At 34.3% G+C, this 12,029-nt stretch overlaps 1 protein-coding gene across 4 annotated transcripts in view; it reads right to left on the minus strand.

The window, feature by feature from the left end:
- Positions 1–12,029, minus strand: part of RTTN (rotatin) — a 204,872-nt gene that overhangs the window by 64,630 nt on the left and 128,213 nt on the right. For all 4 annotated transcript variants that reach the window (XR_010124196.1, XM_054460788.2, XM_063653821.1 and 1 more), the window contains 2 exons: positions 10,318–10,507; positions 8,880–8,968 (listed from right to left, as the gene is read on the minus strand). Coding sequence is in view for 3 of the 4 variants with exons in the window: in XM_054460788.2 (XP_054316763.1) it covers positions 8,880–8,968; positions 10,318–10,507 (279 nt within the window). In the remaining variant the exon portion in view is untranslated. The remainder of the gene's footprint in view (positions 1–8,879; positions 8,969–10,317; positions 10,508–12,029) is intronic.

The following is a 12,029-nucleotide window of genomic DNA, read 5'->3' on the forward strand; positions in this document are numbered from 1 at the left end:
ATAGTAAAGAGAATATAAATTTGAAGAATTACTAAAAATGGAATATACAGTTTTTTAAATCCTCCTTTTAACTTGAGCCCTTAACCATCTTTCACCACATTAAGTAAGTATAACAGTCATGATGCCAAGAAATAAGTGAGAAAGCTGCAGCTAAAAAATGTAAGCTAAGCACATAATCTAAAAAGTAAATCTGGAAAGAAGTTCAGTCTAAATAAGTCAATCATAAAAAAACATTAAATGCCTTATTTTATATAGTATTAGATCCAGATACTAGGTAACAATAACCTAAAGCTTGTTTTTTTTTTTTTATTATTATACTTTAAGTTTTAGGGTACATGTGCACAATGTGCAGGTTAGTTACATATGTATACATGTGCCATGCTGGTGTGCGGCACCCATTAACTCGTCATTTAGCATTAGGTATATCTCCTAATGCTATCCCTCCCCCCTCCCCCCAACCCACAACAGTCCCCAGAGTGTGATGTTCCCCTTCCTGTGTCCATGCGTTCTCATTGTTCAATTCCCATCTATGAGTTAGAGCATGCGATGTTTGGTTTTTTGTTCTTGCGATAGTTTACTAAGAATGATGATTTCCAATTTCATCCATGTCCCTACAAAGGACATGAACTCATCATTTTTTATGGCTGCAGAGTATTCCATGGTGTATATGTGCCACATTTTCTTAATCCAGTCTATCATTGTTGGACATTTGGGTTGGTTCCAAGTCTTTGCTATTGTGAATAGTGCCACAATAAACATATGTGTGCATGTGCCTTTATAGCAGCATGATTTATAGTCCTTTGGGTACATACCCAGTAATGGGATGGCTGGGTCAAATGGAATTTCTAGTTCTAGATCCCTGAGGAATCGCCACACTGACTTCCACAATGGTTGAACTAGTTTACAGCCCCACCAACAGTGTAGAAGTGTTCCTATTTCTCCACATCCTCTCCAGCACCTGTTGTTTCCTGACTTTTTAATGATTGCCATTCTAACTGGTGTGAGATGGTATCTCATTGTGGTTTTGATTTGCATTTCTCTAATGGCCAGTTATGATGAGCATTTTTTCATGTGTTTTTTGGCTGCATAAATGTCTTCTTTTGAGAAGTGTCTGTTCGTCCACTTTTTGATGGGGTTGTTTGTTTTTTCTTGTAAATTTGTTTGAGTTCTTTGTAGATTCTGGATATTAGCACTTTGTCAGATGAGTAGATTACAAAAATTTTCTCCCATTCTGTAGGTTGCCTGTTCACTCTGATGGTAGTTTCTTTTGCTGTGCAGAAGCTCTTTAGTTTAATTAGATCCCATTTATCAATATTGGCTTTTGTTGCCATTGCTTTTGGTGCTTTAGACATGAAGTCCTTGCCCATGCCTATGTCCTGAATGGTATTGCCTAGGGTTTCTTCTAGAGTTTTTATGGTTTCAGGTCTAACATTTAAGTCTTTAATCCGTCTTGAATTAATTTTTGTATAGGGTGTAAGGAAGGGATCCAGTTTCAGCTTTCTACATATGGATAGCCAGTTTTCCCAGCACCATTTATTAAATAGGGAATCCTTTCCCCATTGCTTGTTTTTCTCAGGTTTGTCAAAGATCAGATAGTTGTAGATATGCGGCGTTATTTCTGAGGGCTCTGTTCTGTTCCATTGATCTATATCTCTGTTTTGGTACCAGTACCATGCTGTTTTGGTTACTGTAGCCTTGTAGTACAGTTTGAAGTCAGGTAGCATGATGCCTCCAGCTTTGTTCTTTTGGCTTAGGACTGACTTGGCGATGCGGGCTCTTTTTTGGTTCCATGTGAACTTTAAAGTAGTTTTTTCCAATTCTGTGAAGAAAGTCATTGGTAGCTTAATGGGGATAGCATTGAATCTATAAATTACCTTGGGCAGTATGGCCATTTTCACGATATTGATTATTCCTACCCATGAGCTTGGAATGGTCTTCCATTTGTTTGTATCCTCTTTTATTTCGTTGTAGTTCTCCTTGAAGTGGTTTGTAGTTCTCCTTGAAGAGGTCCTTCACATCCCTTGTAAGTTGGATTCCTAGGTATTTTATTTTCTTTGAAGCAATTGTGAATGGGAGTTCACTCATGATTTGGCTGTTTGTCTGTTATTGGTGTATAAGAATGCTTGTGATTTTTGCACATTGATTTTGTATCCTGAGACTTTGCTGAAGTTGCTTATCAGCTTAAGGAGATTTTGGGCTGAGACAATGGAGTTTTCTAGATATACAATGTCATTTGCAAACAAGGACAATTTGACTTCCTCTTTTCCTAATTGAATACCCTTTATTTCCTTCTCCTGCCTGATTGCCCTGGCCAGAACTTCCAACACTATGTTGAATAGGAGTGGTGAGAGAGGGCATCCCTGTCTTGTGCCAGTTTTCAAAGGGAATGCTTCCAGTTTTTGCCCATTCAGTATGATATTGGCTGTGGGTTTGCCATAGATAGCTCTTATTATTTTGAGATACGTCCCATCAATACCTATATTTTTAAAAATATATTTGCCTACAATTGGCAATGAGAGGTATGTGAAAAAATGTTCCTGTCAACAGATATCAAGACAACATTTATAGTTCTGTGAAGAAAATAATCCTATGCCAAGACTGATATCACAAACTATGCACAAGCTAATATATCTGGCTCCTGCCACAACTCTTTTGCTTGTATAAGAAAAGTTAAGGGGATAATGATGCTGAAATCCTTTGTCATTTCACTGAACATTCTTTCAATTGATAAAGACTCAAGAAGGCCTTATTAGTGATATAAATAGAAGTAGGTACCTGGTTTGTGGTTTCAACAATCAGTGTGGGAAAAGAAAGCTTATAAGGGCCCACTAAATACCTGGCTCATTAGAAGAAAGCAAAGTTGTGATTCATGACAAAGGTCAGGCATTAATAAAGATGTGATTTTCCTTAGTATAGTCCACAGAAGGGATACACAAGTTTAGAAAAGATGCTTTTAGAAAGTACCTTATTGTATTATAACTTACCCCATGTGGTTGGGGAAACACAATGATTGCTTTATATGGTTCTTTAAAATTGATTATGGATGATTTATATTTCTACTAGCCTCTATTTTTTAAGTGTGCTAAACTAACATATTGCTATTTTAATAACTAAAAGCAAAAAAGTATTGAAGCAAATTGTCCCAGTTCTATGCTCAAATCTTTGCTTGTTTAGATATAATCTCCAATAGATAGTATTTGGTTACATTTGATAAAGTACATCGATATGTAAATATGTTATTTTTCACCTTAAAATCCAAGTAATAACTAGACAATGTTGGCATTAAGTATTAGCTACTGGAAGGTGCAGTATGAGCCTACGAAGCTATAGGTAGAAAAAGCCTGACCTAGTCCACGTCCTCATTTAGAGAAAAGGACCACAAGTTAAGGGATTTGTCCAAGTTGAGACTAATTAGGATTCTCAGTCCAGAACTGCATTCATGACAGCATAAATGCATTAAAATCAGAGGAATTCCTCAGACGTACCTCTTGAGAAAGCTGGCTGGCCTTGTTTGAGAGGAGAGGCTTGCTTCTTTCTCCCTGATCCCCCTGTGTCGCCGTGGAACTTCAGCTAGACTAACTTCACCTGTCCCATCCCAGGTGAAGGAGGAGGACTTGGCTTAGTTTAAGAGCAAACTTAGTCTGCTTAAGTCATCCCTTCCTGTCAAGCTTCTCGCTGCGCTCTACCTCACAGTAAGTAGGATAACTAGGGTTGTCCTCTTACAACAGCGAGAGTCTAATTCTTGTATCTATCACTTGCTCAATTCATTAGAATGGGCTAAGTGCAAAATCACAATCTAGACTTTTCCCTCGCTTTCACATCTGCCACATGACATATCCTGAGATCTTCAATTTATAATCCCTCAGTAAGATTAAAAAAATCTGAATTTGAATATATTTCTAGCCTTATCACTTTACAGATATTACAAAAGACAATACAAGCTTTTTAGAGCAGGTTGATGCTACTTAAAGGTACTGTCCTAAAACAGACTCAGATTAGTGTAATGGATGTTGCTAGGGGATAGGAGCTGGGGAAAAGGGGAGATGTTTGGTGAAAGAGTGCAAACTTTCAGATAAGATGAGTATGTTCTGGGGATCTGACGTGTAGCATGGTGAATATGGTTAATAACACTGCACAGTCTACTTGAAATTTCTTGAGAGTAGATCTTAAGTGTTCTCACCACAAAAAAAAAAAGGTTAACTCTAAGGTGACAGATGTGTTAACTAATTTGACTGTGGTAATCATTTCATCACATATACATATATCAAGTAATCTCACTGTATATCTCAAATATATACAATTTTATTTGTCATTTTAGCTCAAAACTAGGGGAAAATAAAAAATAAAATGGACTCAAATCTTGCTTATAAAAACTGAAAAAAATTGTTCTTCAATGTGTTTGTAAGCAGATTTGGTAACTAAAGAAGGTTTCTAAATTATGCTTCAGTGTAAAATAAGCAGCTAAAATTGAGAAAGTCCCTTTGAAATCACTGAAAATAGCAGAATCATTTGCCATATCCAAGTAGAATTGGAATGTAAAAAACAATTTCTGTCATATAAGCAAAAATGCATCAGTGTACAAAAATGATTTTCTTTGTATCTGCCTTACAGAAGCAAGTGATTTCACTAGACACTTTAACTCTTTTTCAAAGTTAATTCAGAACTTGAATACTGTATTTGCCAAAATGATCTTATAATAGTTTCATCATCTTCCCTCAAAAGCAGTACTGGTGCCAAAAAAGTTTATTTAATTGTTTTTAAAAAGGTACAAAGGGAGAAAATAAGGATTGTAGTGTGAAAAAAAATAAAGTACAAGTCTAGCCTTTTGAAAACATGGAAAAATATAAGATATGAAGGGTTTCTAAGAGATTCTAAGTTCCATGTGTTCATTTTAATAAATAATACCTTTCTCTATATGCCCAAGAGCAGGAAAGCTTTGGCATGCTTCTCAATTTGTAATCATTAATTCTAACCAAATTATAACAAGAAGTTTAAATTATTTCAACTAATAGATTCATAATTCAAACGGATTATGTACAATATATGTAAAAAAAGAAAGCTCAGAAAATTCCTCTGAAGGAATGAGCAGAAGATGATAGACAATTCTTGCATGTCTAACTAAAGGACCACTTAAAGAGACAGATTATCCCCACAACATAGTCACAGTTCCTGTGCCGTCCTGTGTAATCTAAGAGCACAAATTTCCAAGAGCTTGTCTCACTTGTATTTTCCTCCTAACTAAATATACAAGGTTGTTAGACTCTGGATAATCCACAGGTAGCTGAAATTTATTTAAACAGAGTATAACACTTTCTTTTTCTCTCCACCATCACACAAACTGCCACCTCCTCAAGTTTTCCTGGGGTCACCATGCTGGAGGTATTTGTATGGCCTATCAGTGATGCCTATGTCAAAACTATTTTTCTTTTAGAAAGCCTCTTGGATCCATCCCTGCTTAAACTGTCCTCTGTCTACTCTTCCTTCTATAAAACAATTTTAACTACCATCAAATGAGTGTCAATACGTTATTTCTCTCATATCAATTGTAATGTTTCATGCCATTCCATGCTGCTGAAATATCCTTACATCTTTATCTTTATAGCTATTATATCTTACCTCTTCAAATCCAAAAGCTGATTCAGCTTTCTTAACTAACTCCTATCTGATTAGTCAGGTCATCAAACTTTAGCTTTCCATCCCACATTCTACTCGAAACAACCTCTTGCATTTTCTGAATGTTAATGCTTTCAGTACAACACAACTTCATATTTAGTTAGAAAGTCTAAGTATGCTTTATGTTCTCAAGTAGACTTTTGTCATTTGTTAAATGGTCACTGAATCCTAAGGAATATTTGAATCTTTTCAGTCCCTTGCAAATGTGTATACGCATATAAAAGAGAAGGGGATAATATTTTAAAGCCTATTTCAGTGGCCACTTCCTACACAAAATCACTTTTCATTTCATCTTTCCCTCTAAAGAAACCTCACTGTCCCTTGACTACACCATCTTTTATGGGATCAATCACATCTGGCCTTAGAGTGAAGAAGGAAGCAAACATACTTCTGGACTCAAAAGAATGGTCTACCAGTTACCATGCTAGGAACTTGAACAAGCATGCACTCCATGGAGAGGGACCTCACTCCATGCCCTAATTTCCTCTTTTGCAAAATAGTAACAATGCTTTTTAGTTTTTTTAAGACTATGAAGTGTAAAAATTCTCTTTAAATGTTTAGAAAAACTAAAATCAGTTTTCTTTTAATCTGTGCTCCAGAAAAAGTTTGAAAGTATCACATATTTCACAAAGAAAGGCTCAAAAAGAAAGGAATTACATTTCCCACATATTTTATTTTGACAATTGATAAATTTAAAAAAATACAGACATAGTTCTGCTCAGGAACAACAGAAGAGACCAAATTTTGGTCATAAAGCTGTTGCTGCACACAGGTGTGTAAGAGGCACAAACAGCTATCCATCTTGGATATAAACGTGATTTCAAGAAGAAAAACAACACCTAATGGCTGCACCCTCCTACCCCTGAGGAGGAGAATATCGAGTTCGATAGAGACCACTCCTGAGGAAGCATTTACAAGGGCAATGCCCCAAAGCTAACAATGACACTCTGCTTACTCTATCTGCAGTTTATCAAACATACAGGACCCAACAATCCTTACAAAGCTTGCCAAACAACTGAACTAATACACACTAGGTAACAGCATGAAAGTCCCTAACTTGGCATTAACAGCACAAAATGGACAGTGACCCAGGAGAGCATGCTGCATGACATGACCCAAATCAAAATATGATGCTTTCCTTGGAAAGACAAAATGGAAAAACCAGCCAACTAACCAATAAAAGACTGCATTTTTTCTCAGTTCTGAGATAAACAAAACAAAGATATAAATAAGCAGATAAGCTACTTAATGATTTACATCCATTCAACTTATACCTCAATTTGTAACTTCAACATTTTCTTATACATAAGAAAGTATGACTTGGTCTAAGAACTGACAGCTTTGGTTTAAAGTAATACTGGCAGAATGAAAACATGCTCCAGATTTTTCTCCTGTTGGGACAAAGATACCATCTTGGGTATGGTAAAGAAAATACAACTAGTAGAATTAGGGTACTAAGACTATTTTTGTAAATAAAAGTCACCCATTCTAAAAATTCTGTTTGGAAACCTCCCAAAAAAGAAAGTAAAAAGTAAATTTCTATAAAAATTTTAACAGAATACACTAGCCTTTAGGGAAAATAATAAGAAATAAATTTTACACATATTACAAAATTCTTTTAAAAAAACTGAAAAGATTACATTGGTATATATTTCTAAAAGTCTGTGTTACATTCAAACACAAACAAGTTAAAGACCTTCACTTTAATCAGGGTGCCTCTTTCTTTAATAATGACTACAATAAATAATATATTTCCAAATTTTCTCAGAAAATCTAGTGTTCTAACCTGTAAGATTTATATGTTATTACAAAATAGAGAAATTCAAAAGGTTGATATGCTTTTGCTTTTTGTATTTAGGTTTTCTTGTATAGGATAAATACGACTTTAGTGCTCACCACAAAATAGCTAAGATAACTCAAAGTTAATTAGAGCAATTATTATTTACTGAGTACCTACTAAAAGCAAAAAAATTGAAATATGTACAAAGATTTCAAGGCTAGTCTATAGCCCTTTTGACAAATAGGCTAACCAAACAAAATTTACTTTTAAGCACACATTCATGCTGTCCTTCTGTGAACTAAATAACCAATGAAGACAATTCAGTTTGGCATTTATCATATTACTGCTCTTGTTGAGACAAAGGTACACACTATCTCCACCTTGGAAAGGAAAGGATGACATCTAGTGGAACTCGGGTAATTATCTTACTTTTCCATATGAAGGTCCAATGTAACACTAAACACAAATACTTCTCTTGAATCTAGGGAAAAAAAGACTTAAAACTGTAGCAAAAAGTATCAGTCTTTTGAGAAACTAGGAGATAGATTAAACATAATCTTTACATTATAATGTCTGTATAATAATTATTATTCTCATATTATTTTTGTTCCTGGAAACAGGTGTATCAAATCTTTGCCTTCCTGATATGTTGTATAATACAGTAATTATTTCAAAAACACTTTAAAATTAAAAGTAATGTTTCCCAGTTGAGAATAAATGATTCTGTATGTTTGTAAATAACTGAAACCTAGTATCAATCATTCCTTATAAATACTCAGTGTTTCAAACTTTTCTGCAAAAAAAGCAACTAATGCATGAATGAAAGGGGAAGGAAAGAGGGCATGCAGACAGGCATATATAAATTTCAGGTATTCCAGATAAACTTCTATGTGATTCAAGTATTTAGAAGTGTGTTTAAAGTTGTCAGCACCACACTAGAATCATCTGAATGTTCTTCATATTGCCCTGCCCTTAAGCACAATTTCAGCGTAATCAACCATTTTTAATCATGTAGGATTTGTTCTCTTCTAATACTAACGAAAAACATATTTTCACACTTTTGTACTATCAAAAAAGGTAGGAAACAGAGGTTGAAAATTCTCAACTAAAGAGATATTCAGTGTAGCTATACCGTAGCAAGGCACACCCTGGTTCAAACTCCAGTTCTGCTACTTATAGCACTAATGATCACAAAGTTACTTTACTTCAGAGTGGCTTGCGCACACAGAAAAGCAAGATAAGTATCTATAATGTACAACTGATGTGCAGGTTGAATACAATAATTTAGCAAAATTCTGCAGACAGCACTTCAAATAAATCATAGCTGTTATAACCTTACACTTTGTGTTCTTAAGTCTCCCACTATGCAAATTCAAAATTTTTTCAGAGATTCAAAATAAAGGACTTATGCATTCTTTGCAAGTACCGTTGTTTCTGAGGTGGAGAGAGAACCTGGATCTCGATCCTGACTTATCCTAGATGGAGCCCTCCAAAACTTGAATGAGTCATCTAAACCTGCAACGAGAAAACTGTTAACATGGACACCCTCCTAGGAACTGTAACAATTAACTAAAAGGGTACTCATTACAGGAAACCAATTCAAAACTAAACAAAGAAAAAAACTTATATGGATCTGGCTTCTGAGATAGACCACTATTTAAAAAAAAAAAAAAAATCTAAGGAAAGAGTTTTTTTTAATGTGCATAAGAATCACTGAGAGCTTGCTAAAGCAGCTGCTTCAGCCCCAGCCCCAGAGGCTCCAATACCCCAGGTCAGAGTGGAAGCCCTGAGTGTTCACTTCTAACAAGTTCACAGGAGATGCCAATGCTGTTAGTTTAAGGGCCATGCTCTAAGTAACTGATCCAGGGAAATCTAAACAATTAAGTGAGTCACTTTTCTAAGAGGGATATTTAAAATGTTCAAAAGTTCATCAAATCTCATTTTCTTGATTCCTCCAAGAAGTAAAACAGAAAAGTGAATCACACATTCACACTTAATAATTTGGGGATAAAGGAACTTCATGTCTTCAACTTACTCTTAAATGGCTCAGAAAGAATATATATAGATCACACATATCCGTTTATTTATACACACATACACACACGTGGTAGGATGTAAATACAGTAAAATGTTAACATTTGAGAATTTTTTTGTACTATTCCTGAAGCTTTTCTGTAAGTCTGAAACTATGGCAAGATTCTAAAAAATTATTATAAAAATGAATTTAAAAATAAAAGCTATTTATATTATTAAATTACTATTTATTACAAGATATAATTATTTTTATGTGCTCAGATCTTATACTTAGCAAATCTATGAGAACCTACAAACAAAAGTAATAAAAAGGTTTCAGGAAAATATTGTGACAAATAAGTAACATACTAAAATAAATAACTTTTTGATACATGAGCAAAATGAATTAGAAAATATAGTGGGAAAAAGTCTCATTCACAAGAAGGATAAAAAAACCGTACATTGCCTAGAAGTAAAAGTTCCAAAAAAGTTTGAGACGTTAATAGAGAAAGAAACTATAAAACTGTACTGATGGGCATAACTTATAAAATATTAGTAAGATGTCAAAAATAACTTCCATGAAGAATTTATAACATAGAAAAATGCTTGTAGAATATTTAGCGAAAGAAGGAAATACAAAAATGTACACAAGATATGAACATAATTACATAAAACAAAGGCTATACAGAGAAAGAAGACTGGAAGAAAATACATCTCTCTGGGTGGTAGAACTGGAAATGAATGTTTTCCCTGTATACTTTCATTTTTCAAATTTTTAAAACAAATGTATTTTTAACAGTTTTTAAAAGTTACATATTAAAAAAATAAAAACATAAAGATATTGTACTTACCATTTAAATCATTGCTTTCTGAATTTCTATCAAAAGCAGAAAAATTCAAATCAAACATACACCGTCCTAGGTAACAATGTTTTACCATCTGATTCAAATGTTCATAAAAATGGCAGTGATATAAAAGAGCCTGAAGGGCAGGTTTTCCAATGAGCGATAGGCCAGAGTCCTCATCATGGACACAGGGACCCTGTAGGAAAAGAGGGAAAGAAGGAGACACTGATTTATCCAACAATTTCCTTAAACAGATCCATTGTCTCCTCTCAAGGAAACAAATGGGTCCCAGATGCTCCCATCTCCTTCCACTCTGCTTTTGTCCTTACACAGTTATAGCAGCCTGACCTAGGACAAATTATTCCATAATACTCTAGGTCTTTGCTGCCTAAACACCCCCGTGAAGGGACAAAGCTGATCTTTCTCTTGAGGGGCCATTTCATTTAAAATGTTTCCATGGAATGATCAGCTTTAACCAAGAAATCATATACTTGAGCCAAAAACACAATAAAAGCAGTATTTTTCAACCCAATATAATAATAAAATAATAGGTGTTAAAATATATGAAATAAGGTGGTCCATATATTATGTTCAGAATTATTTTTTATACCTATCACTAAGCCAGGTAAAATGAAAAGGTTCATCAATATCCATATGGCAAAATCTGTCACATTACTTCCCACTGAATTAATCCTGACAAGGAAAAAAAAACACACACGTACACATAGACACACATGAACTGCCACCAGGAGGCTGAAAAGAATCTGCTATTACACAATTTTTCTCTTTGCATTTTTCCCAAACAATTTTTTACATTGTCACTTACTACTTTTCCTGGAATATCTAATAGCAAAAAGCAAGCAATGAGGATTGGTTTGAAGTTTGCAAATAATCCTATCATTAGTTTATAAACATTTCTATTTTCTGGGAAATGATAATAAAGTTAAGATTTTAAAACAGGCCATAAGAGAGAGAAAAATAAAAGATAGCAAACAGAAATTTAAGAGCCAACAGGAAAGATATGTTCAAAACATATTCCAAGTTGACCTTTAACCATAAGATTCGTATGTGTGTCTCTTCTCTCACCCTCCCCATCACCAAGAGAAGATGGATATTTTAACTTACTCTTCAGGAAGACAAAGGAATTCACAAGTTAAAGGCATGATTACACTAACAAGGTTATTTCTATTAACACTTCTTTTTAAGGACATTTATATACATCATTATAATTAAACCTCTTCAATATTCAATGTCTTTTATGACTAAGAAGTTGTTATTGATGTGTTGTAATAAATCTACCAACACTGTGAGCTTACTCGTCCTAAACAGAGCAATTTATGTGAGAAATAAGACTACTGTAATGAACAGCCAGCACATGGTGGTCACTGTCATTATTTTAAATGTAGAGGTCTAGAAGAATCAGGTAAAATGGAGAGAAATACAAAGTGAATGGGGTTATGTGGCTCCTATTTATTAACCAAGGTATATGTTACAGGTACTGGCGCCCTTTAATACATTACTTTATTTTATTATATAGAATGAAGTATTCACCCAAAATCACAGTCAATCTTAACATTCACAGCTTCAAGAAATTCTATCTCTTAAGCAAGTTATGACATACTTAAATGTACAAAACATGCCAAACACCCAAGAGATTTGCAATAAACTGCTTAACATCACAAATTAGAGTCCTCATTATAATAATATAGGGAAGGAAT

Source organism: Pongo pygmaeus, chromosome 17, assembly GCF_028885625.2.
Source record: "Pongo pygmaeus isolate AG05252 chromosome 17, NHGRI_mPonPyg2-v2.0_pri, whole genome shotgun sequence".
Classification (NCBI taxonomy): domain Eukaryota; kingdom Metazoa; phylum Chordata; class Mammalia; order Primates; family Hominidae; genus Pongo; species Pongo pygmaeus.